The sequence below is a fragment of the Rhamphochromis longiceps genome, linkage group LG20 (assembly GCF_057381845.1).
Source record: "Rhamphochromis longiceps isolate RC_006_pf linkage group LG20, R_longiceps_female_GT1.1, whole genome shotgun sequence".
Classification (NCBI taxonomy): domain Eukaryota; kingdom Metazoa; phylum Chordata; class Actinopteri; order Cichliformes; family Cichlidae; genus Rhamphochromis; species Rhamphochromis longiceps.
The window spans coordinates 22,208,664-22,236,569 of NC_140576.1; the positions used below are offsets into that span (position 1 = coordinate 22,208,664).

The 27,906-nt window shown below is 41.6% G+C and overlaps 1 protein-coding gene across 2 annotated transcripts in view; it reads left to right on the top strand.

Annotated features, from left to right (window-relative positions):
- The window catches only part of magixb (MAGI family member, X-linked b), a 49,554-nt gene extending 21,743 nt beyond the window's left edge, over positions 1–27,811 (top strand). For both annotated transcript variants that reach the window (XM_085394468.1, XM_085394467.1), the window contains exons 5-17: positions 3,682–3,846; positions 5,999–6,197; positions 7,992–8,062; positions 9,082–9,243; positions 10,779–11,292; positions 12,327–12,873; positions 13,077–13,140; positions 14,199–14,585; positions 19,998–20,198; positions 20,295–20,371; positions 20,493–20,639; positions 23,250–23,388; positions 24,300–27,811. In XM_085394468.1, the coding sequence (XP_085250594.1) occupies positions 3,682–3,846; positions 5,999–6,197; positions 7,992–8,062; positions 9,082–9,243; positions 10,779–11,292; positions 12,327–12,873; positions 13,077–13,140; positions 14,199–14,585; positions 19,998–20,198; positions 20,295–20,371; positions 20,493–20,639; positions 23,250–23,388; positions 24,300–25,327 (3,701 nt within the window). In that variant the 3' untranslated portion in view covers positions 25,328–27,811. The remainder of the gene's footprint in view (positions 1–3,681; positions 3,847–5,998; positions 6,198–7,991; positions 8,063–9,081; positions 9,244–10,778; positions 11,293–12,326; positions 12,874–13,076; positions 13,141–14,198; positions 14,586–19,997; positions 20,199–20,294; positions 20,372–20,492; positions 20,640–23,249; positions 23,389–24,299) is intronic.
- The last annotated feature ends 95 nt before the right edge of the window (positions 27,812–27,906 follow it).

Genomic DNA, 27,906 nt, shown 5'->3' on the forward strand with positions numbered 1-27,906 from the left:
TGTTTGCTTGGGATTACTCCTCACCCCCTACCCACCCCAGTTGCTTGTCACGTGCTTCATAATATTGTGCTGTGGACATTTATGTGCTTCTGTGCAGAGGAGTTTTTCTGTATTATCCTTTTGTGTTACACATTTCGATGTTTTTTTCCCCCTTGCTACCTAGCCTGACCTGTAGGTACACTGACGGCGATCATGGCTCAAGAGTTGGCAGTTCGTCTTGCAATCGGAAGGTTGCCGGTTCGAGCCCCGGCTCGGACAGTCTCGGTCGTTGTGTCCTTGGGCAAGATATTTCATCTACCGCCTACTGGTGTTGGCCAGAGGGGCCGATGGCGCAATATGGCAGCCTTGCTTCTGTCAGTCTGCCCCAGGGCAGCTGTGGCTACAACTGTAGCTTGCCTCCACCAGTGTGTGAATGTGAGAGTGAATGAATAGTGGAATTGTAAAGCGCTTTGAGGGTCTCGAAAAGCGCTATATAAATGCAATCTGTTATTATTATTATTATTACCTATCTTCTGATCATTGGTCAATGGTCATGACAATCTCCATATAAATGATCCAGAAACTGACCTCACAGCCCATTGTTTGCCAGTGATGCTAGTTTTAGTCATTGTGCAAATGTACTGTTTATAAGGTTGCTAAGACTGAAGAAGTCAACTGGATGAATGACGAAATGTTTCACCAACTGAAAACTTTACGTCCAGATTAACAGAATCAACTTTTTGGGACATGGTATACATTCACTGGCTGCTTTCTTGTATACACCTGTTCAACTGCTCATTGATGCAAATGTCTAATCAGCCAATTAGACTGCAGCAACACTTCCAGTGCATTTAGTCATGTAGACATAATCAAGATGACCTGCTGAATTTCAAACTGAGCATCAGAATGGGGGAGAAAGGGGATTTTTGTGACTTTGAACGTGGCATGGTTGTTGATGGCAGACACACCAGTCTGCTCAAAAGCTGCTGATCAGCTGGGATTTTCCCATATGTCCTTCTCTAGGGTTTACAGAGAGTGGTCTGAAAAACAGAAAATATCCAGTGAATGGCAGTTCTCTGGGGCAAAATGCCTCGATGAGGAGAAACAGTTTCAGCTGACTGCTGACTATTTCCATCCCTTTACAACTACAGTGTACTCATCTTCTGATGGCTACTTCCAGCTTGATAACACCATGTTACAAAGCTCCCATCATCTCAAACTGGTTTTTGGCCTCAACAGTCACCAGATCTCAGTCCAGTAGAGCAACTGTGGGATGTGGTGGAGTGGGATATCGTGGATGTGCAGCCAGTAAATCTGCAGGAACTGTGGGATACTATAATGCCAATATGGACCTAAATTGCTCCTTGAATCTATGATATGAAGAATTAAAGTGATTCCTGTACAGGGGTCTTTGCTCAGTCTTTTTGTAAGGGTGAATGACGAATACATGTACAGATTCACGCATGTTTCATCTGAGCCTTCGTCTGGAAATGGTCCCTCTCCTTTGGAAGACTTTCTGGTGTGGGTCCAGTGCCAAAAACCGTGCACCCCAGGAAGCCTAATCATTTTCAGACCTGTGTTGTTAACTTCCTGCCTGATGTAGACCCTGGAAAAGATCTTCCTCACCCACCTGGTGAGCACAATACTTGACCCTCTACAGTTTGCCTACTGTCCTGGGTGGTGAAGGTCATCACTGACTTTGTCATCTGGTGTGAATTCAACCACCTGCATATCAACACCAGTAAGATGGAGGAGATGGTAGTTGTGTTCCAGAGAAAACCAACTCCTGGGTGTTCACCTTAACAGTAAACTGGACTGGTCAGAAAACACTCATGCTCTACACAAGGACCAAAGTCGGCTCCATCTGCCCGGCAGGCTGAGTACTTTGGGGTGTGCAGGTCTTTACTGAGGACCTTTTATGACACAGTGATGGTCTCTGCAATCTTTTATGCAGTAGTCTGCCGGGGAGATGGCAGCATGGAAAGGGGCCGGAGCCAACTAAATAGACAGGTGAAGAGGGCCAGCTCTGTCCTGGCCAGTCCACTCGACTTTATAGAGGAGGTGGGTGAGTGGAGGATGCTATCCAAGCTAACGTCCATTATGGACAATACCTCATATCCCCTGAGCAGCTTGTTTAGCTGTTCCAGCCATGTTGTAGGACGGAGCACTCATCCCGACAGTAGTCAGGCTGGGCAAAACACACATACAATAGATACCTGCTAAAATATATGTGTAGGTATAATCACTCCCACTGCTCTTTGTGTGCAAATGAAAAAATCTCAAAGTGTATTTTACTGTATTTACCAACCACTTATAAATAGTACAAATTACTCTTGTATATATTTTTTACTTTTTTATTTTGTACAATATTTTTTCTTATTTATTTATTATTTATTTTTCTAAAATATCTCTAATTCACATTTTCTTGTAACATGTGAATTTCCCCAGTGTGGGGTTAATCAAGTCTATGTCTATGTCTAAAACCACAATTTTGTACCAGTGCAGGAGTCAAAGAAGGCAGACAGGCAGGTAGTGAAACAAAGGTAACTTTAATCAGACTAAAAGAAGAAGCATCAAAAGGTGCCGCACAAGTGAAAGCTGCATGAATCCAAAAAAGGAAACAACGTGACCAGAGATCAAGTAAAAGAGCCAAAAGTTAAACAGTTAACAGAAAAAAACACCATGAGACAACTTGTCATCTTTACATTTTACCTTCTGTCCATGTTGCACAACTGAGATTTTTCTTGTAAATTTATAGGTGCTCTGATTTGTTGCTTAAGTTCTGTTTTTTTGACATGAGCCTATTTCCATTCTTTATGCTTAGCTCAGCTAAATGTCTCCTGGCTCACATTAAGTGTGCATTTATCAAACCCATGTCATATCGGTCTTCACATTTACTTCTCAGCAAGAAAACACTGGAAGACTTTTGTCACCCTCTTCCCTTATTGTGCCTCTAACAGTGGCGATGTGTAAGGTAAATACAAGGAGGCTTCAAAGGCTAATTCTTGGTGCTTATTCATGAAAGCTGGTGATACTCAGCTTGTATCTTCCCCACAGACTCCTCCTTTTGTAAGGGTCAGAGTGCTGCCTCTGATTAAAAAGCCTCCATACATTAACATCCATAATTTATAAGAGTTTAATGGGCGCAATAAATGCCATCCTCACCTGCCTTGCATGTGACATTGACGGACATATTGCTACAGCAAAGCAGTCTGGAGTGTCGGCAGCGTTGTTCGTCCAATCGCCTGCAGAAAGCGCAGTAAACGGTGACGGCTGGTGACCTTGCTGCTGAGTTCACTAATCTAATGTTTCCCTCAGCCCATTTGGATCTCCACGAGCCGAATGGAGGGGTGGAGGTAATTTCATTTCTGCTTTAGGAGCTGGAGCAGATGGCTCATTCTAAGAATGTAGTTTATGATCTCAGGGGATACATAACAAAGGTGTGTACATGCATATGTCGTATGAGGTATATATGTGCATAATCGTGCAATTTATTTATCTCATGAATTCATATCATGTTTGAACTGTTCATATAGGCTTTGTGAAATTAATGATCTTCAAATTAATGCCAGTGGATTTGAATGGGCCCATAATGTACATTAATCCCAATATCTCAGTTTATTTCATTATAACATTTAACTTTTTCATTGCATCTCAATTGATTAAGAAAGGGTGTCTCTCTTCTGCTTTTCTCCGTCGCAGGGAATTACTACGGCACACCTCGGCCCGTTCACGTTAGTGCAGAGAGCCCCCCCATCACCTACCAGGAACACCGCAACCTGCTCAGAAACTTCCGCACACGCAGCAAATCGCTCAGCAACTTGGAAAAGGCTGCACCAGAAGGCATACACAACGAGGGAGACTCGGGCAAGTGTCGCTGAGCTAAACTATGGCCGGTGCTGGCAGAGCAATAAATGTTCGTCTGCATCTAAGTAATCATAAATGAAGCATTGAAGTTATCAGTTATATTGAGTTATTTATATAGCATATCAGCAGTGGGAAAATGTATCTTCTCAGAACTGCAAAGTATTCAGCAGCTTAATACTGCGTCGTCTCTCTATCAATAGCTCCAGTCTCCAATGCCCAAATTAATCAATCATTAGCATGATTAGTATGCTCTAAAATCTCAGTTGGGCTGTGGCCTCATCGATTGCTGGATCACCTCCAAGGGAAGGTCAAGCTGCCTTGGGTCAAGCAGGCAAAGAGGGAAGCAGACAAGTGTGCACACACAGAGGTGAGGGACGAAAACTAGCAAATCATGCGACAAGAAAGCAGCATTGTTCGACTCGAGTCATTGGGCTCCCCAAACATACGGTCATTGTAGGTTTTTGTGGCAGTTGTGACCAAAATACTATCTCGTTTAAAGAGAAGGCTTAAAAGGCTCATTAATCACCAGTGAGAGAAAAGACTAATGCAAAGAGCTTACTTTCAAAAACATATTTAAATAAAAGCATCATCAGCGAAATGCACTTAAAGTAGAAGCAGCTTGTTACTAATAATGCTTCGACTTGTGAGGTACTCCTTTTTTTTTTTGAGTCCTAGTGCAGATATCCTTTACCTGGGACTCAGTGTGGGTATTAGATCATAAAAATACAAGAATATTTATTCAGTTGTTATGAAGATGCCTCCAAATTTGTAGTGGTTAACACATTCGCTTGGAAAATAAAAGGGCACTGGTTCGAGTCCAGATGGGGACGCAAATTCTCTTTGGTTTTCTGCCAAATCAAAAACATCTGGAGCTACCTGCTGTGGCGACCCCTTGTGGCGAGAGAACATTTGGAAGTAGTTCTCATTCAGACCATGGGTGATTTTTCATATGGACCTACATTTACTGAGCCAACCTGGGAGGCACGAAGAGCCCGAACACTCAGAGGTTTCTGTGCTCTATTATATATTCCAGAGAGACTAGAATAGCTTCCAAAAAAGTCTAGGAATAATGAGAAATAAATGTAAATGACCATAAAGACACGCAGTGACCATAAGAGATGCAAAATAACCACAAGTTGAAGCAAAAATGTGCAAAAGCTTTGCAAGATACAGCGATCAAGACAGGAAATGATCACATATACAGATATTTTTGTGCTTTCATGATTAAAAGGAAATGACAAGGGCCTCCAGCCATACACCTTCAAATGATAACAAGCTACAAAGAGTAAAAAATATAAATTATAAACAATATTACCCTTTGAATTGTGGTGAATAAGCGTGAGTGAAATACAAATACTGCAAAATTATATACTTGAATAGACTGCAGGCACAAAGAAGTGAAGGCAACATGAAACTAGTACACAGGAGCTGAACAGAAGGTGAGTGTAAGATTAAATATTAGAGAAAGGGAGCACGGCAGCAGCGTAGGGGGTGGAGGTGGCAGGTAGGGTGGCTGAGTGTTAAGAAGGGTGAAGGCAGGGAGCCAGAATGGGACAGAAGATAAGAGAGAGGCAGGCAGTGTGGGAGGTGAGAAAATCAGGCAGACAGCTATCCAGAAACGTGCTCCAAGCAGTCAGGTATTGCAGCAGGCAGTCCGGACCGGTGCAGGATGCAGGCAGGTTGGAGTTTGAGAGAGCCGTCCAACACCCTGACCTCTGCTGAGTCATCTTTTGAAGTGACGATGCGTGGGTGGATGGGTCCAGCATCACTTGTCGCGTGCAGCAGGACTCCCAGTGTTAGGGCTGACGTCTCTTAAATCCATGCTGGAGCTCAGAACTGAAGGACAGCTACAAGGACAGCTAGGAAAGAAAATATGCTTATTTTTCATCTACTGCTAGTGTGGCATGCATAGTCACATATTCTTCCTCCTTAGAGAAAGGACAAAGACAGCTGAGATGCTGACCTCAGGTCTTTTTGCCTGACAGCCCCCAGTGGAAATGCCAGAATAAGGTCATTACAGCTTGCAGGAGAAACTTTTTACCTGCCACATCCGTTCAATAATATATCAGTGTTAAGTATTTCTTCTCTGTCATAAAAAAAAAAATCCTGCATGTGCACGTGACAATAAAAGTGATTCTGACTGTAATTACAGGAGGCTCTGCGGGTGTTAGCAGCAGCATCCCTCTTGGTCACCGGTCTCCCGGTCGCACACGAGCATCCAGTAGCGGAGGCGATGGTCACGTCATAGAAAACGGCATCATCAGCAGCAGGAGTGGTGCCAGAGTGAGAGGCGTGATGCCCGATCACTGGGAGCAGGCCTTCAGTGACCCAGGAGAGTCAGTTTACATAGAGTAAGTGTTGCCATAAATCTATTAAATGAATAGTCCAACATTTCAGGGAACAGGCTTATTCACGTTCTGAGATTTAACTTCTATTCACATGGGATTATTATTCAAAGGGGATCTTGTGATTTAGAAATTACCCGCCCCCCACGTCTGTATTTTGTGCAGCACGTTCGCACAGGATCAGTGAAGTCTGTGTTTTACTTGAATTTACTGACATCTGTGGTCAGCAGCTACAGGACTAAGATTAATAATAATAGGCTGCCACATAATAACAGCCAAGTCTGTTGAAAGACAGCAAAATGTTCATTACCGATTCCTGTCATTGCGGTTATCCATCTCATCATCATCCTTGTTCTTCTGCAAGAGGATATAAAATTTCTATCGGTCTTTATGCTGTATAGTGACACTAACCCTCCTTAATTTGTAACAGTCACAACTCTGACAGCAGAGATGCACAAGCAAGGTGTGGAGAACAGAAAAGTCTTTCCAAATAGGCAGAAGTTAAAGATAATTTCATACAAATAAAATATAAATAACACCACAGCACCTCTGGGATTCACCATAAAAAGGTTATCTGTGGTACAAATATTAACTTTTCAAATTATGGATCCTGTAGATTTGTATGAGATTTTGATCTCAGACTTCTTGAACAATTATTACAAATGACTAGAGGTCTTCAGATAATAAGTCCTGTGTGAATAAGGCTTTAGACAAGAAGATCAATAACACCATTCTATCTGCCAGCTTATTATGAAGCTAAAGCCAGGAAATACAGAACAACAGCAAGGCTGGCTTCTTTTTTTAAACCCCAGCAATAGCTGGGTTGCATGCACTTACCAGCTTAACATGGACGAACCCCACCCATCTACTCCTAATCCGAACCTAATCACTGACGTAGAAATATTTAATTAATTCAACATGTACGTTATTTTTATTAATGAGATTTACTGTCTGGCTGTATTTCCTTGCTGGTCTTCTCTATGATAATTCTTTTGATTCTTGGACTCTGTTACAGTGGCTTTTGCACAATTCCTAATTCAGATCAATCAAGTCATTCTCTATTCGATTATTGATTGGCTGCCCCTCGTAAAAAGATCTGAACAATAGGAGGTCAAGGCTTCCATATTCACAGCAAAAATGCTGCACCTGAGATAACAATAGAAGAGATATCTACTCTTATAAATAGACTAAAGTTTTTTAAAATAAATATATTATGCATATTTTTAATATATGCACATTAAAAATATGCATTTAAAAAAGTCAGAAACCTGAGTCTGTCTGTCTATCATTTTCATTTCATTCTAAAAAGTGAATATGTGATTTTCTCAATTTGCTCAATGCCTCCTTTTAGCACGCTGGAAAAAGATGGCAGAGAAAGTTGCATTGTTTGCAGAGGCAGGCGTTTCTACCCATACGGAAAAGAAATAGTAAAAACTTATATGTGATTACTCATGAAAGTGGCCACTTTCATGAGTAAATCATATAAGGCTTACATGATTTACTCATGAAAGTGGCCACTTTCGCATTACTTTCATACATTGTTTTAGTAAGTATCCAAAACATACAAGTTTCATTATATAATTTTTCAAGGGATCTTATATCTGTTTTCACTCTTGTATGCTTTTCATACAAGTTTCACACAAGACAGATACAAACTTTATAAGATTTATATATATCTTTTCCATATGGGTATTGTTCAACAAAAGTCTAATAAATTCCAGCACTGTCATATTGTATCCAATGCTGTTATGTTTCTAAAGAGGGTGGCTTTCATTTCTTTTCCAACTTTGTCTCTCCAAGACGCAACCCAAAGAGGACCAGCTGGCAGAGTCATCGAGCCTCAAGCAGGGAAAACCTCTACAAAAACGACTGTGAGCGTCTTTCGTTTGCATTCGTCTCTTTCTCTCTACGTTTCACTCGAATTCCGTGTAATTATTAAAACACTGGCAAGCGATTTAACTGTTGAACAGTCTAAATGAAGCTATATATTTGTCAAAAAGGGAAGAAACAGACACAGCCAGCTTGTTAGAGCCAAATGAGATGGAATGAGCTTTTAGCTGAACTGAGACGTGTAAGTGATTAAGGCCTAAAGCTCAGAGCTGCTGGCGAAGAGCCAGACTCGCTGCTGGGACTGGCAGGGTTGACACGTGTATGACATGTGACTGGCAACTTGATTTCATGATTTGGCCACATCATTTGTTGTTTAGAGGCGTAATCTAGTTGCAGATGGCTGTTTGTCATGATTGGAAACGCTCTGTTGCCACACTGTGACTTGACAAAGTGCAGTACACTTTTCTCACCAGCAGAAGGTGATATAATATTCATTATGATCAGAGGTACCTGATAGGATTTCTGCACAATCTGGTACAAACATTTACATGTTTACAGCTGGAAATGATTGCTGCTTCTGTCCCCACAATTAGGGCAGGATTGAATTAAGAACAAACATGAAAGGAAAGGCGCAGTCTGTAATAGCACAGATTTCTTGATGCAACAGTAAATAGTAAATAAAGACCTGGATTACTGTAGAGAGCTGGGTCGACCTAATGGATTATGTTTCCATTTTAAGGTGGTCGTCTGTAATGGATTCTGCTTTTAATGCAATCGTCCAACCATATGCTTTGGTTTGTGTAGCATTTTGTTAAAAGCCCATCTGCTGATTGGTTTGCAGTGTTACAGCTCTCTCTCTTTTGCCTTATTCGTAAGACCTGTCAGTTCTAAGCACTGAATTGTATGTAAACATGCAGGACGGTGTTCAGTCTCTTCTATGATTCCACCCTGTTGGCATATTTTTTAATTTCTTTCCTTAAGGACTATTATGACTTTTTCTTGGAGGTAAGCATCGTTATTAACCCATCCTCTCTTTTCCGCCTTTATCGCTAACTCGCAGGGTTCACGGACGAGCCTGGGGACCTCAGGGGTTTCCCTGTGCACACACACTTGATCAAAGGCCCCAGAGGGTTTGGTTTCAATATTGTGGGGGGAAGCAGGCCGAGAGAGTTTCTGCAGGTGTACAGTGTGACAGAAAGTGGACCCTCCACTCTTAAGACAGGTAAAAGATTATATGTATCATGGTCATGACTGCTACAGTTTTGCAGTTGGTAGTGTGTAAGTGTCTTTTTCTTATTTTTGTTCTTTCTGTCAGAATTTCTGTGGGTTTCACTATAAAATATTCCACAGAAAGTGAGTGATCAGTTCTTAATCTTCAGGGCTAGCACACTCTAATCTGGCCGTCATGTATAAACACCACTGCACATGCTGGTTGCAGACACACTCATGCAAATGCACTAGGCATGGTATTTGCACTCTAGAAAGCCGGGGCACAGGCTGTCTCTGCAGGGACTGATCTAGTTCATATCTGTTAATAGGCTGGTTTAGGAGGATTATGTGGTCGGATTAGTCTACACACATACAAAATACACAGTGTGTATTCCATTTACAAACGCTCCACACTTAAGCATATGAAACTAGTAAGAAGGGTTAACCCTTACATACTGCTCGGGTCAAATTTGACCCATTCTGACATTTTTCAGCTGCAAAAATAACCTAAATTTTGCTTAGTTAGACTGCAATATGAATATTTTTATACTGTTGTACGGGTGATAAAAATTTTTGTACACTGCGGTTGTTTGGTGTCACATTTAACCCATAACTACTGATAAAGATTTTTAGATTTAAAGATTTTTAGGTCCAGCAGTGTCGGTCAAATCAAGTAAAATGGTGGTTTGAGGGAATCGTGACAGACATGTCATGTCTGCGTGTATTTTTCACGGGACAGTGGTGACAGAGTTCATCAGCACACTGTCATGAGAACTGCCTGTGTTCACATGCATTCACCCAGCGTCCCGCAGGGACACAAAACCGCTGGTCCTTGCAGGGTCACGGGAGAATCTCAAAAGAGCGTAATAGTAAAACAGTGTAGATATGATCATATATGGTCCGCATAAGGAACAGAGGTCATACAGAGGTCAGAAGGTGCCTTGAGAGATGGTGCCTTGACACAGACACGGGATGTGAAACAGTGTGGTTGTAGTGGGATGAGCCGCACTGTTGCCTCACATCAAGATGGTTCATGGTTTAATTCTGTGCAGAGTTTGCATGTTTAATCCACTCCAGAGTACTTGCAGTGGGTTTTCTCCACACATTTTGAGTTAACTGGTGATTGAAGTGCATAGAAAACAGTTATTGTGTGACTTGTAGTTCAAAGGGCTTTGAGGAGTCAGTAAAACTAGAAAAGTGCCAAATAAATATGAGTACATTAGCTATGTGTGTTTGTGCTTTGCATCTGCAAGCACAAACACACACAATTTCAGAAAACAATGCAACAATCAACAAATTATAATCTGTTAGTTTTGAATTATTTGAGATTAAAACAGATCAAAAGAGTGCTTTGAATGCACAGACTAGTTGATAATAAGCAATTTTCTAATTAATATTGAATTAACATTTGGATGGTAGTTTGGTAGCTGGATTTTTCAAAAAATATAACAGAAGTGAGAACAGTTTAACAGAAAGAATCTGTTGTTAAGTTAAGAAATTTGTGATAATTATTTTTGTATCCCTGTCCTTTTGTTTGTGGTTTATTAGCGGACATCCTGGTGTACATCAATGACGTCTGTGTGTTGGGAATGTCTCACAAAGAGGTTGTAGAGATGCTCAAGGTGGTGTCTGTAGGCCACAGCGTGGATGTAGAAGTTAGAAGAGGGTATCCAATGCTCTACAACCCGGATGGTTATCCAAAGCACTCGAGGTTACTGGACAGTGTGGACCCCATCCTACCACCCACCACCACCCAACCTCAATCTCTTCACCAACTACCTCGCCTACCAGCACCCTCACCCCACACGCAGCACTTTAATGGGGTTCACGGTGATGGGAGGTACATGGAGCCTGGCGTGACTCTGGACACAAATGGAAATGCCATGTCTGTCACCTCCAGACACCTGCCCCCTTACAGACGCTCCAGTGTGAGCAATGCCGTCTCTTTGTCCCCTGTTCGCCCACCTCGCTCCCACAGAAGTTTAGCCAGGCTGCAGTTACTCGACCCAACAATGGCAAGCCAAAGTGACAGTGAAGTTGTTTCTGCGATTGGTTCACACAGGTAATAACTTAAATGCAAAAATAAATGCATACCTAGAGATATTAAATGATTAATTCTCTTTTAATTTGTGTAATTTGAGTATAATTTGATCTATCTATGAGCTCATTGGGGAAGTCCTTCCAGTTTTTCTTGTAGCCCCTTGGGAAATTTAACTGTCCACCGCTGTGTGGGCGTAGCTAGCTCAGCAAGTTCACCATCAGTCTGGAGTCAAGGTGCCAACCATAAATCAAATTTTCCCCTTTATGATTCATGGAGTACAGTTTTATGGGTTATCTTGACATATACGCCTACAGGCCACTTTATTAGATACACATGTTCAACTGGCCATTATCTGATCAGCAAATAAGCGCATTTAGGCATATAGACATGGCCAAGAATACCTGTTTAAACTGACACCGTGATTCAGAATGGAAAGGTGATTTAAGTGACTTTGAACATGGCATGGCTATTTATGCCAGACGGGCTTGTCTGAGTATTTCAGAAACTGCTAATCTACACACAACCATCGGTTGGGGTTACAGAGAATACTCTGAGAAAAAAAAAGAAAGGAAAATATCCGTTGTCCCAGTAGTTCTCTGGGAGAAAATGCCTTGTTGACTTGAGAGGAGAATGGCCACACTGCAACAGTAACTCAAATAACCAATTATTACAATCAAAGTATGCAGAAGAGCATCTCTGAACCCACAGTATGTCAAACCTTGAAATAGATGACAACCACATGGGGTTCCTACCAGCTAAAAACAGGATACTGAGGCTATAATTAGCCTCAGTGCAACAAAATTTTCAGTGATCAGTCAGGTAATCATCTTGCCAGTCGAAAAAAGGAAGCATTTTAGATCAAGCTTCACTGCGATTTGCGGAGTTGTTAATCTATCTGCCATGTTGTGATGAGCGAAAATTGGATTTCAGAGATGGACATTATTTCTAAAAACTAAATGGCAGATACTGCATCCCTACATGTTTTAGTATGATACTGTCTCTGAACACAGAGGCATTTAGTATTGATTTTAACTCTCCTTTCTCTTCTTCATCAGGGCATCAATGATCCGTAATCACAACAATAACTCACTCGCGACACCTCGTCATCCTTTACTTTATGGAACATCCAAGTCGTCTGAGAGTGACCTGTCCACCCTGTCGGGGTCCCGGCTACCCCTGCCTCAGTCCCCAGGAAGGCCCTCCTCTTCCCCCGGTGGTCCCCGCAGCACTCATCCCCACCTATTCAGACCACAGACCTCCCATCTCAGACCTCCAACCCCAGACAGCCCGCAACACCGTGGCTTTAATGGTTTCCAGGGCAACACCAGCCCCACTGCAAGTCCCAGCAGCATGTCCTCACCTGGGGCAATGAGTGTAGGCAGTGGACTTGGAGCTTTCAGTGGAGGGGAGCTGGTGCCAGTGGCCTTGGGCCAGACTGAAGGAGACAGAGGCCTGGGCTTCAGCATGACGGCTGGCGGTCCAGGAGGCACTATTGCTTTAGTAAATCGAGTTTGGGACAGGAAGCAGTGCAACTCCCTGCAGCCAGGGGACGCTGTTGTCAAAATCAACGGAGCTGACGTCCAGAGCCTTAGCTTTACACAGGTAAAGGAGAAAAAGTGGAAAGAAAACCAGGGAGATGAAACATAAACCGATGAAGATAATACAGTGCGTAAAAAGAGTGGTTTCCAACATTTTAGCTTATTTTTTCCTCACACCCCTTAAGTTTGAATCATCAGAAATGACTTTGCATGATTAAAAATTTTGAAACAATTTCAGAACTTAATACTTTTAATGTTTGTTCTCAGGTACAAACAATTATCCAGGAGCACGCCAAACGGGGAGAAGTCATCTTACTGGTTTACAGAGGAGGTAAATAATTCACAATCATTTGATATTCAGTGATTTTTTTTTAATAAGGTTGAGCTCTCCTGCAACCCTGACTTGCATAAGAACTAGAACCAAAAAACTGCTTTGCCAGCTTAGTAATGTGCATACATAATGTGCATGTTCGTTGCAGTAGAATAAAAGATGGGAACTTTTTAAAGTTCCACCTTTGCATCTGACCAACCAATTAAAATGTTTGTTGGTTTTGTGGAATTCAGATTGAGCAGCTGTTGTTCTGATGTTTACTTTGCAATCTGCTCTATCAGCGGTTCTCAGCCTCTCCCTCCTGACATTCCTCTGTAGCTCTGTCAGGTCTCAAGAACGTTCATTTTTACCACCTGGCATGTTCAAAAGTTTTACTTTAACTCACCATTTATGATTTATAGTTATAAGACAGTTGTCTTATAACTATAAATTCCACTTGTCCTGTTAATATCTGCTTTAACCATTTATGCATTCACTTTTTCCGTCCATTTTCACTGCTTACCCAAATTTTCTGTTCAGACCTGCAGGTAGACTCGGTTTTTTAGATTAGATCATTTCCCCACAATAGTTGTTTCATTCTTTTTCCAATACCCTACATACTGTTGAAATGAAATAACTCAATTGTACCAGTGGAATAGTTGGGAATAATTGCCTCTCTACTGGCAAATTAGCTGCCTATTTGCTAACAGACATGATGAACATGAATGACACGATCATTTGTCAGGAACAAGCTTATTTTGAAGTCATACTGACGAGGAAATTATTTGCTGATTAATGTGTAGATTTTCCTTTATTCCCTAAAATGCCTACTCAGCAGCGATACTACTCTGTAACATTTGCTGCATCACATTGAGCATAACGGTGGTGTTTCAGTGCACTTTGCTGGACAAACTATCCTCTAGGGCTATTAAAAAATTTTAAAAAGCCCCTTTTTTGTTATATGTGGTGTCTCCAGTAATTAATAAAATAAGAAGCTCTACTTTTTAGTGAATCGTTAACAAAATGTATTCTCTTTGTTTTTATTTGTTTCGGTTTTATTCTCTCACTCTCCTTATCAGGAGTCTATCATTCAGCTGTCTCCCCTGGAACTATCCGGAGACTCCCTCCACCTCTGCTCCGTCCCCCTCCTCCACCTGACAATTCCTCTGTGCTCCCAGAAGCACTGCAAGTGCCCCGGACCTCTGTCGGCACACCTCCCTCTCCAGCACGTTCCTCACTAATCCAGAGCACGAGTTTCTTGGAGTCCATTCCAGTAACCCTCACTATGGAGCCCAAAGACTGGATTAACACGGGCCTGGAGGATGAAGCTGCCGGCGTTCCAGTGCTGGAGAAGCAGAGCGGTGAACGAACTCGGCGGCATCGAGGGATTGAAGTGGAGCTGAGGAGAAAGCCAGGAGAAGGCTTTGGCTTTGTGATTGCCTCACAGGACGTGGAGAATGGGAAAGGTAAGATTCAACTTGTGACTTATCATGACACTTTCATCAGGTTAAATCTTTTAGAGATAGTAAAGCTTTTAACTTGTTTTGATGAGCGACACAGTATTTTTTTAAATCCAAAGAAACAGAATTGGATGGACATTATGCAACATTAGTTGAACTTTTCTGGCTGGGTAAAGCGATTTGGTGAGATGCCCACTAAAACGGGTCTAATTTGGACGCCCTTGTGGACAGGAAGACCATTAGGTAATTACAGATTAAAAAGTGGTCACCGTGGCCACATGCCACTGGATGAGTCATGATGCACAATGAACCTTTCTCTTTTAAAGGCTTCCAGGTTGGTTTTATTTGGGTTGTAAAGAAAACTGGTTTTGACCTCCTCTATTTTCAAGTGACTGCTTCATCATGAAGTGCACTTTTGGCTTGGAAGCAGGAAGTTGCTTACCATTTGTCAGGTGCACAGCTGTGCTTTAGATTCATTCACTCATTTGGGTTTTTTATTTTAAATGTTTAAATGTTTATCTAGGGTTCTGGGCTAGCAACTCATTATTCCCGTTGCAGGACCACCCTAAGGCATAGCCTAATTTATCCTTTCTTTCATACTATTTGACAAAATGAACTCAATATTTTTATTTTTTTATTTTGTGAGAGTTGAAACAAGTAATTGTATATAATCTTAAATGTTTCAATCTACTATCCCATCTCACACTGGACTCCTTGGACAGGTTGTTTCTTGCACTTTCTTGGACTGTGGGATGAATTTACCAGAGAAGGAATCACATTCCTTTTATTTATTGGAAAGTGCATGTCCTGTTTATTTATTTATTTTAATTGGAAACTATCTTGTATAGATTTGTAGGCATAAACCCCCTCAGCCAGTCAACAAAAATTTAAAAAATATAGACAACCATACAGCTAACTCACAAAAGCCTGTTGTACAGGCCTGAACATAACCACTGTGTGGTAACATAAACAGCAAGGAAGGTGAGAAGTGGACAGCATCAGCATACTAGTCAAGTTTCTTTTAAGTGTACTTTATTTCTGGCATCTCCATTCTACCATAAAACAACCATCCTGGTAGGCAAAAATCCCATTTGCTGTATATAGGACTTTACACACACCTGAACCTCATTAGTCTCTACCATTGAGAAAAAAATAGGTCAGACCGAACAATACGAGTCTAAACAAAGAACAGGAATAAGATTACGCATGAAACTGACAAACTCATTTACTCTGCTAAATGGTTTGAAAAGTAAAACACTGCATACAGTACAACTCAAAAGGCTACTTTAAAGAAAATAAACAATGCTATACAAATTAAAAAACCTTCACTTGGTTACACCCAGTGATCCAATCAATGACCTCGTGACCCTATATAAACAGGAAGTACTGGGGCGGCCCTTCCCACACACCTGGTTTAAATATAGGACCTGAATAAATGGACAAACATGGTAAGTATAACCAAAGCAACATAAAAAAAACATCATTTACCAGACATTTGCCTGTGAACAGGAGAAAATTCAAATGACCTGATGGTTAATAGTATTTGCTTTAAAAAACATGGATGCATGCATGGATGTGATGGATGTAACTACTGCTACCACAAACAAACCCGGGATAGTATGTTAAGCAAAGTTACACTAGCAATGTCTAAATTAAAGCATTATGGTTGACTGTAAAATAACAAGGAATAAATTATCAATGTGGTTAAGGGACAAGTGGTAAATGAGTTCATGCCTGACCACTTTGTCACAGGGAAATGTAATTTTAGAAAAGAAATGGTCGTGTAGTTTACATAATGTCATACAGCAAAGCAAGCGAGTGAAACAGGTTGCACAGAAAAATGTAATAATTTCATGTCCATTTTGAGGACAAACTATACTTTTACAAAACAGAGATTGCATTCTTGCAGATGAAATTGTTTAAGTTGTTAAGCTGGCATATCACAGCTAGAGCTGCATGGGCCAAAATTAATTGAGTCTAACCTGGTTTGCCAGCCACAGATTTTTTTCTACAGGCCTCGAGTTTGACACATGTGCTGTTAGCTGACCGTGCAAACCACCAGCATACAGTGCATTTTATATTGTTAATGGATCGTATCCTTTTATCCTCTAAAAAATACTGTAAGTTCAAACTGCTTGAACTGCTTTGCTAAAAGATCACAAAGTTTATGTGGCAGCCCCATCTTTCATTCATTTCCAAAAATGATTTAAGAATAGATTTTTTTTTTTTTTTTTTTTTTTACGTCTGCAATCTTTTGAATTGAATATTCAAGCTTGAATTAAGAAAAGTAGTCTCGTATCTTTGATCTTACGGGACAATGCTGCATCGTTTCAGTTCTGTCTGGGAAGTGAACACATCCTGCCCCTTATTAGCTTTTAGTGTATTGCTTATGAATAGCAGGTTAGCCGCAGCATCCCAGTGATGTATTACCCTCTCACCTTTACATGTCTTGCATTAGCTGCTCTGTTCCACTTTGATGCAGTTCAATTTGCTTTATGGCCCAAGCGAGCACACATTTGTGTTTTCATGGTGAGATTAAGGTTGTAGGTGCACCTGTCCCTGCAGTACAAAGTCTGTCCACTCTTGTAAGCCTCCATCTCCATCATGTCCTCATTCTCCCCTTCATTTCACCCTTGTCATGCCACTCCTGTCTCTCTTTTCCTCTTTTTTTTTTTTCTTAATAATTTTCTATTCCCATCTCTGGCTTTCTCTTCCTCTCTCACTCTCACTCATAAGCTCCTGCCCACTCTCCCCCTCTCTCTCACACCCCTTTTGCTCTGCAGTAAAAGCGTCCAGTCGGGTTTTTCAAAAGATTAAAACTCTCTCTCCGTCTCTCTGTATCTATCGCTCCGTACCTCCCGCTCTCTCCATCACTCTACAAATGCTACACTGAATGTTTCCCTCGCCGAGGAGCTACAGAAGCGACAGCAAACCTGTGTTTTCACTCCTGTCGACCGCTGCATGTGAATCTGCTTGACACAGATTTTTTTTTTCTTTTATCCTTTTGTTTGTTTTCCTGTGCATGCGAATCAGAGAGCCATGCTGGAGAGACTACAGTCTGCTTTGAGAACTGTGAAGGAGTCCAAACGTAATTATTTGCTCCACTTCTTCTTGTGTGTTTGGTGCAGTGTTTCACATTCAGCTTTGTAGGTGAGGTAGTAGTGTTAAATACTGCGTTCTGTTCTCTAAAGTTTGCTCAGCCAGATGTGTTGACGGTGTGAAAGTTCGAACCACATGCTCACACGTTCGAGGTGTCAGATGCTTGATCAAAAGGATGCTGCAAGAGATGCGTTGTATGGTTGATTTTGCAGTTATGATGATGCAGCCTTTGTGATTGAAGCAACAGCTGATGAAAGGAAATCTTGTTGTTATTTTAAGCCCAGTCAGGTGTAAAACGGCACAAGACATAATGAGCATTTGTGGGAAAAGGCGATTAGTCCCAGCTCTAATGGTAGTTCGATTGTAGCGGTGATGTTCAGCATTAACTAACTGGCAGAGACACTACCATGTGAGTGATCCTGCTGAAAGCCAGCACTCCTCTCTCCCCCCGGTGTACAACATGTAGTATACATCCGCAGGCTGCTGTAGCGATGTCCACGCTCGCCGCCTCATCTGGGGTCCAGAGAGGGTTTTTTACGGAAGAGGGGGGCTGCTCGACTCCTGAGCGGTAATCAGTGCAGCACGTCAGAGGTTGGCTGGCTGCTGGGCATACCGCAGTGGGATTACTGTGGACAGGAGAACATGGAGAGCCAGAGGAAAAGACACTACGATATAATGCAGTCCGTTCAGATGCATGTGTGTGTAGCTTGTGTGTCTGTTTGTGCATTTGTGGCTGAGTGCATCTGTCCTCATCTTTTTGCATGTGAGTCACTGTGTGTCTGTGTGTGTGTGTGAGATTCTTAACATGTGTCTGTGCATTTCTACAATGCTGCCGTGTGCGTGTGAGCATCGCTGTTGCATGTGTATTCATGTGTTTAGCCACTGTTGATGTATTATGCATGATAAGAAGACTATTTGCAAAGCTGCCTTGGCTTTGATTTGACCTGATTGCTGTTTCCGCCTGGGTCACCCAGATTAGGCCCAGATTGGACTCGTGTCTCTGGGCTCTGATTTATAGGCTGAACCTTGTAACTGAATCATGATTCCAATGTGACATGCTCCTCATCTCATACGACATACTCCTACCCCCAAGAATACAATTTTAATCTGTTAACGAAGCATTTCATTTTGCTCTTTAAATCACTCTAAACATGCTATTTCGGTACCAGAGGGACATGGGCAGAATTGAGCGTCATGTACCTCAGCTGAATAACAGTTTCAAAATGTTTATGCTGCCTGATGGGTTACATAAGGCCACTGGCAAGACTCTAGAAGGGCCAGCTGCCACTAAAGCTCCGCATTCCCTCAAAGTGGGGTCAGGGAAAGCCTAATAGGGAGTTTATTAAAACACAAAAAGAGAAATAAGAGATACAGCAGACAGAAACAGCTGTCCAGCTAAAAATATTTAAGCTTTTTAGTTGGTGCAGGAGATTAAAGGAAGCAAATTTATTGTTAGGCTGCTGAATATTTTTCTCATCAGCCTCAGATTCTGACCATTTTAGCTTAATTGCACGTGATCTCTTCATACAGACAATAAGACAAATGGAGTTCATTATACATGAAGCTAACGGTCCGGTCCTCGCCTTCCACAACACACTTGTGTATTATCTGTAACCTCAGTTTCACACTGTGTCTTATAGCTGATGAGGGTGAGAAGAGTCGTTTTCCCACATCGAGGAGAAAAATATTCGATGGTGCTTGCACGAAAAATAAAAGTACTGCTGTGTGTGTTATCTAAGCCGGTGGCATACTAATGCACACAAGCTACAGTTTGAGGGGGATCTTAGATGTGCTGAGCATAAGAATCACTGGTGCTGGGTAAACAGATATCTAAAGATCTAAAGTTTGTTGTTATGTGCGGTTTAACAGATTAGGGTTGGAAAAAAGTATTGCCGGAAAGATTGCGTTCCATGACAGTTTATTCTTGAGGGGGAAGATGCATTGTTGGACAGCTGAAAAACTGTTTGCGGCGTGTCAGTGGTTAGAGAGGTAGGTTGATAGATGGGAATATGAGGGAGAAGAGGAGAGTGTTTCAAGGAGATAGTGGGGAAAGGAGCGACTAGGTAGGCTCCTTTGAGGAAGTAATTCATAAAATAGCCTGTCAAGAATGATCCAAAGCTAAATTATAGCTTGTTTTAGGATTTCTGGCACATGCGCTGATGAGCTAAAGCTTCCTGTTTTTATAATTATCTACTTATGACTCCACTTATTACTCTCAGCCTTCAGTTAAGAGGAAACTTTTTAGGCCTGATGGAATCTCGTGTTCCAGCCTCATCTACTTTAATGCGCTAATAACTGTTTTATTCTGTCCTATTTCAGCTGCTTCTCTTCTGCCCCACCGGTTTGTGACGGTCCGTCGTGGCAGTCCTGCGGCAAAGAGCGGTCAGATCCGGCCCGGGGATCGTTTAGAGGCTGTAGAGGGACGCTCGGTGGTGACTCTGCCTCATCGGGAGCTCGCTCAGATACTTCGCCGGGCAGGAAATACTCTACGTCTTACCATTGTCCCGCGTTCCAGCACCTGTAGGCATTCACATAAGCATCCAAACATACACATATGCCACAGTGCAAAGCTTGGCTTTTATTTCACAATCAGACCTTAATCACTATCATTTGCAGACTCTGCAAACCTTCCAGAAACTGCTGACTATGACTCTGGTCACAGAAACCGAAAGGGACAGAGGTCACGTCCAAAGGTGAGGGAAGCACATTCAATCACGTGTACCTAACAGGCACTGAAATTCCTACATCGATTGTGGCTGTTATTAACTGCCAGTGTATAATATTAACCTAAACTTCTTTATCTGTGTGTCCCAGCGGGACTCCAGGTATTACAGTGTGGATCTGGATCGCGGCCCCTCAGGATTCGGCTTCAGCCTCCGAGGAGGAAGTGAGTACAACATGGGCCTCTACGTTCTGGGACTGATGGAGGGAGGGCCTGCATCACGGAGCCAAAAAATGCAGGTGAGTCTGTTTCCTATGTGCATTTCAGCTTGTTTACACAATATATAATGAATGCATTGAAGTTCTTTGAGTTTTGCTTTTATTTTTTTCAGCAAAATCTACAGAGTTGTGTAGTCGGGGTTGTGGTTTAATAATCCACGTCGAAACACTCTTCCCTGACCTCAAGGTCAAGGAAAAATGTGAAGGGGAATTCACATTTTTCATATTTTTCCTAAGTGAGAAATTAGTAAAAGACAACCATAGTGCTTAAAGAATCAGTTTTTACTTATAAAAGGCTGCTAAATTAGCCCAAACTGAACATTGTTGATTTGAGTCTCCTATGTTGAAAAAGAGCCACGTTTTTCCTCACCCTTCTCTGTGTCATGTCTGACGCACTACATGGCAAAAGCAGTGTAAACATGTGTATTTTTCTTCCTCTACTCCCCCACAGTTTTGTTGGAGTCTCTGTCCTCATACCGCACATAACGAAAATGGTCTCTGTGGTCTTCTCTGGCTACTAAACAATAAAACACCTTCTTGCATATTTCCATTGATGGCTATGGTATCTTTTTGAAACCTCTGAAAAACATCCAACAAAATGTTCAAATCTAGTCCCTTCCCTTCCTCCAAGGGTGGTGCCAGTTCAACTTTGCCATTCTCTCAAACACTGAGCAACAACAGGTATCTGTGCTCACAGTCATTTCTCTTTTCTTCACTGTCAAAAGCAATATGCTTCCTGAAAAGAATTACACAGATGTTTGCTAAATCCAATTTGGGGCTACACTGGGTGGCATCAAATACTGAAGAGCTAATAGAAGCCTTTCAGATGCTAAAATCCAACTTGAACTCCCAGCCCTGGGTCCAGAACCACAGAGGCTCAATTAGGCTCTGCTTTGAGCTATTCTCAAACTAGAGGAAGCTCTGCAATGCTTCAGCCAGGCTGATTCATGTCAGCATCATTAAGGAAAATTCTCACAGTGCAAAATGCAGAGGCTGGAAATGTTTCAAACAGATGTCAACCACAACTGAGCTCTCGCAAGAAAGTTGTGATTATTCCATCTGTGTAACATGTCTTTAAAGAGTTCAGACATCTCGAGGAGGGAAAGATGTTTAACAAGCAAAGCCTGTTCAAGAAGCAAAATCCTTCGCATTTCGTGTATCGTTTGCAGACCTCTCAAGTGAACATACTCTGATCGTCCCACACATCACAATGCCACACTGCTTGTGAGATTCTATTATGACAAAGTATCTCAGTAAGGAGGCAGCAGTCCAAGCAGCTGGATGCTGGGTTTTTGGCAGAAATGTCCTCTGTTATTCGCAAGTCTGTCATTTGTCGCAAGTTACGTGGGAGAAGACTAGAGGATGGCATCAATGTGTTTAAATCCTGGACAATTATTAATGTACATGTTCTCCGAGAGGTGGGAGTGCTGACAGCAAGCATTGGACAGTACTCGTTACCTAGATGTCAACCAGAGCTGTGCACATCGAGCTGATTGAATTAATCAGCTCAGCGGTCATCAAAACGCTGTCACGCAACGACCAACATTTTTGCAAAGTGAAGGTGAAGATTATAAAGAAAAGAACTTTCAGGTTATTTTTTTTATTTAATTGTAGGACAGAATTATCTGTTTTTCTTTCAGAAAGGATGATCCAGTGTATCCTGTGCTAGAAGATGAAATAAATTAAGCAACTTTGCTTTGCTAGTACAGCAGCCATTCCCAAGTAAACATTGCAAAGACTGTGGCCAATTTCCAGATCTGCAAACCTGTAATCAAACCTGTAATAACACAAGCCTGCGATGAAAGATTTTCTCACTCAGTCTTGTTGAGATTTATTCTCCATTGACAGTCAATTTTGTAAACTGTAATTCTGTACATTCGAAAATTGAAAAATGAAGGTTCTTTGTTTGTTTTTAAAATTTTGAGCTACTTATTGTGTTTCCATAGTGTAGTAACTCTCAGATTCGCCTAAAAATGTGAAAAGCTCTCCTGGTTCAAAAGCTCAGGGAGGCTTGTGGTGTAAAATCTGTAAAAGGTAAATATGTGGCAAAACTAAAGAGAGAAGAGAAGCAGCCAAAAGTACCTGCCTGCCTGCCACTCCTATTCATAACAGCCTCACAGATACTTCCAGCCCATATCACTCAGAACCAGTTAAACTATTATTCCTACTACATACTTCTAAATAGAAACCATATAAAACATGTGCGTGTAATCTTTTCTGTTAGCTAAAATGTGTTTGGATGATATTTCCTGAGAAGTCTGAAGGGGAAGCCTTGACATTAAAGTCTATATGACTAAAAGAGTTTGCATGTTCTCCCCATGTCTGGGTGGGTTCTCTCTGGATACTCTGGCTTCTTCCCGCAGTCCAAAGACATGCAGTGTGTACCCCACCTCTCATCCTATGGTAGGTGGGTTAGGCTCCATCCCCCCGGCGACTGTAATGAAGATAAGTGGAAAAGAATGGATGGATGACTTTTAAGTATTTATCAATGGAATTACGAAATTATTATATGAGAAACATTTAACATTAACATTTAATAGTTGCAAATAAAGGCTAAAAATTTCAGACTCTGGTGATTAAAATGATTGAGCTCCAGTTTGTAAAGCGGTGAAATGATGTGTGTGGCTACAGGTGAGCGATCAGCTTGTGGAGATAAACGGGAACAGTACAGCCGGGATGACCCACAGCCAGGCTGTCGAGCAGATCCGCAGAGGAGGCCACCGCATCCACCTGGTCCTCAAGAGAGGAAATGGCTATGTGCCTGATTATGGTAAGGCAGCTGGGAACATTTTAATTTTAAGAGTGGCAATACATGATAGCAAAAGAGAAATTTGAGAGTGAAACATGGGCAACCTCATAGCTTTTGCATGTTATATGTCTGCTATGGGTGTGTTTCCTGTTTTTCTATGGGACTGATTCTAACTAAAATGCTCTCTACTTTTTTAACATTTTCTCTTCTGGTGTTTCCCACCTTTTAACCCATCACATCTGTGTTTCATTTGACCTTGTTTGCTTTTAACACTCCCACACCACATTTCTCATTTGTCTGTGTTGGTTTTTCTTCCAAACACTGCTCTTCTTTCTGCTCCACTCCTTTGTTTCCTTTCCATGCCCTTTCTCTCTCTTTCTCTCAGTGGAGCTCTCCAGCTTGTCTCTATGCATGACCAACTCCAAGCTAGGCGAGCCTTGCTTCTATGTCATTGGACGGACAGAGAATACGCGGTTGGTAATGGTTCCTGTTAGTTCTCCCATTTTCTGTCTCTCTACATCTCTCTACCAAACCAGCATCGCTGTCTTCATTAAGTAAACGACAGTACTTGGACTTGATTAGCAATTAACATTGTAGCAGAGTACAACATTATGCTTTATGTCTCTCAAACCTATGCTGAAGCAGTAATTGGACAGCTTGTAATCTGTCCATACACTGAACAGTTAAACAAAGAAAATGACCTGATTGCATAACCATAGTGTGTTGTATTGCTAATGAAAGTTTCACTAAAATAGAAAAGCAGCTGTTATTACACAAGCTGACCTAAGGCACCTTTCTGGATTTCAGAAGTCTTTAATAACAGATTACATAATTCTCTTTACCATAGATGCTGTCATTCCTCTTTAACTGCCTGCTCAGTCTATATCTTTTGTCTCTGCCCACCACCCTAACCCTACACAATGTCTGTCCAGGCCATGAGCACCAAATCACCTCCTCCCCCCTCCTGCATCACCCCAAGAAGCAGGGTTTGGCTGCAGTAAACTCCACCGGACGGAGGGGGCGCAGTTCACAAGAGAAGAGGAGAAGCAGGTCAAGGGGAGGCGAGAGGGATAAAGGGACGGGAAGGAGAAGTAGAAGGAGAAGAAGACATGTCTCAGGTGAAGGACAACGCTTGCGTTTACAAAGCCCCATGTCTGATCAGACAGAGAGGTTGAGGAGAGCCAGGGACAGGAGGAGGAGAGAAAAAGCTTCTCAGAGTTTACCTAGAGATGCCCTAAGGAACTATGATGATAGTGACACGGAAACGAGGGCAGAGAGGGGAAGGAAAAGAGGAAAAGGCAGGAGCAGAGAGAGGAAAAGCAGGAGCGAAGAGAGGGAGAGGATGTTAGAGAGAGAAGAGTTTATGAATCGGGACAAGCTGATGAGGGTGGGAGAAAGGAGGAAGGAGGTGGTGGAAACGTTTGAAAGTGAGAGCGAAGACGGTGACAGGGAAGTCATTTTACCAATTCCAAGTCTTACCCAAAGGCTTCCCAGGCCCAAAGAAATCTGGGAGGAGGAGAGCGATGACGACTGGGGTATGGCAGCAGAGTACAGAGAACTGAGGAAAGAAGAGAAGCCAGAGACTGAGTGGGAGAGGTCCTGGGGTGATGACAGCAGAAAAAGTAAAGACACGGGGCTGAATCGGTGTGAAAAAGAGGACAATGATGAACAGAGCAGCAGTGTCAAGCGGCCTTTACGAAGCGTGGGTGTGATTGATCCGGAGTCACAGAGAAAGCCCTTCTCCTTCCTCGCTTCCACACTGTCCATAGATCAGTTGGGGGATGATGAGTCAGACTCTGAAGGCAGCCACTCTGACGGAAGTGTGTCCGCTGCCAGTATCTCAACTCTTTCTTTGGTCACAACACAGCCAGGTCCTTGGTTCATGCCCAGCCAGCAGAGACTGACTCAGGTCATGAAGGAGAACAGGCAGGCGGACAGGGTGTGGGGGAAGAAGAAATGATTTCTCTTGACTTTTAACAGGAAACTGAGCAACCATTGTAACAGATTCTGTCAGATTCACACTGTTAGACCTCTACTTGTTTTCTGCAGCTACCCCCACTACCAACTTTTTTTCCTCTGAGTCACTTTGATATTTAAAGTAGTATGAAGTCATATTCTTTGTGCCTTTTTACAGCTGGTCTCTGGCTGTTAATATTTTAACTTGTAAATGACACCAACAAAACAAGATTATCCCTCTCCCAACAGTGTCATTGTCTTTTTTTTCCCTCCCCTTCGGCACTGTTGCCCTACTTAAGTTGCACTTTCGTCTTTTCTCACCTACCAGTGATTCGCACTACATTAGCAGTGTCCTCTCTCAAAGGGACAGTTCACCCTAAAATCAATTTTGGTATTTATTTCCTCCGGTTTGTAGTGCTTTTTGTCCATCTAGATTATTTTAGTGATATCTATTTCTGGTTGGTCTTCTTTCAAATGTATATATAGAACTAAATGGCACTCGTGTTTTTGAAAAACTCAGCAGCAGGGTCTCTTTTGAGAAATCGATACCCAGCTACTAAGAAAGAAAATGTTGGTGTAAGCAGTTTTCATGTAGGAAATGTTTTCTTTCTACAGTGCTGCACTAACCAACCATATCACTGTGTAGAAGGAGCGAGCATCTACCTGTAACAAGAAGCTTGTCCATGTGACAGAGTGCAAATGTTAAATTGTATCCCCCTTCACTTGAGTTTTAGTGTTAGGTAGCTACATTTTTCTTTTGCATGGTAGATGTAGTTCAGTAGAAGAAAAGTAGTTTCAAATTCTTGAATAATCAGGCTTAAAAACCTCTTAGTATCATTTTATTCCAACAAAGCACTACGCTGTTAGATTGCAGGATTACTTGTGGTTCTTCTAAAAGTAGAATGGGAGGCACTTTTTCACTTCTTTCCACCATCACCAGCTGCTTGCTCATAGAGGATCACCAGATTTCTTTCTTAGTATTGTGAGCATCTCAGCTTACAGCGCCTTGAGGCATTTGTTGTTATGGATTCTGGAAACAGACACTGCTGCTGATTTATCAGCATAAATAGCACTGCAGGCCAGAGGAAAAACAATACATTTGATATTCAGTCAAGCTGTCCCTTTAAGTATCCCCTACTGTTTAAACACAACATAGAAATTCACTTATACCTCATGAAGATATTGAGCAATAATAATGCAATCAGTAATCCATATCCACTGCGCCGCATCTATCTGGCCTGAGAGGAGTCAGTGTTTGTACAGCATCCTCTTTGTGTTGCCTCAACTTGTAATCTTGTTCTATATTTGATTGTGATAATGCAAATCCCTTTTAAAAGCCAACGGTATATTCTGTAAATATCTGTAGACAACAGAAAGCACTGTAAATACTATACTAAATGGAACTGGATTTATATTGAAATATATATATATATTATAATATGTCTAAACATTTGAATATATGCAGTATATATCTAGATATTACAAACAACAGCTAACTATTCATATTATTTATTATTGTGTGATGACAAATAATGTGAGAACTAGCTTTTGTGAAGGCTAAAAATGTAAACAGACTAAGAACTATATTGTAGCCGTCCTATTTATACATGAATGTTTTGTATTATGCTGCTTGGGTGTGGATTAGAATGCTCTGTGTCGTACCCTACTTCAGAAGTCAGCAAAAGATGCCAAAATATGCATCAGGTGCGTGCATATTTCAAGTACTGTTAAATATTGTGTATGTGGGGTCAGTACAAAACCACTATCTAGATTCTAAAGAGTGCTGTGCCCATCGTGCCACGTACAGTTGCCTTGGTAACATAAACCACTTTATCCTAACCACTGATTTTTCTTACTGTGAAAACCTTTGCTCTGAGGTCTCTCATACTAAAAGTGTGTGGGCTGTTTAGTAATTTAAGTCATGCCAAAAAAAGGCCCCACAAAAATATATTTAAAAAAAAATAAATCTGCAGAATCTGAGCTCGGTGTTGCATCTGAGGTGACAAATTAGCACATCGTTTTCTTTTGCTCTCTTTCTTTTTTTAAAATATTCTGTTGAAGGGGAAAAAACAGAAGCCAAGTTGAATGGATACTGTGAGATGTTATTTTTCTATGAAATTATCTTTTTTGATATACTCAGGTTTTCTTGATAAGCCATTAGGAGGAAAAGCTACAGTCACTTCACGCCATTTTCGTAAACACACACAATGGATTAATGTTATTTAAATGTTAAAGCAATATTACGTTGGTTCTCTACGGTGGCATTTGGAGACACAGACTGTTACAGCTGTTATTTGTTAGCACTCCATAATCATTTAAAGGTTGATGCCATAAGTGACGTCATTCCTCAATTTGTACCCAGAGGAACAAAGCAGAGAAATAAAAAGCGTGGTGTTCCCTGTCTGTTTGCAGAAAGACATTACAGCAGCCAAACGAACATACTGTATTCTCCATCCAACGGCCATACAGTGTTGCTAGGTAGCCTATATATAAGACCTTTTTATATATATATATATATATATATATATATAAATGTTTGCCAATATTCTTTTTTTTTTTTTTCTTAATTTCCTAAGTATGGCT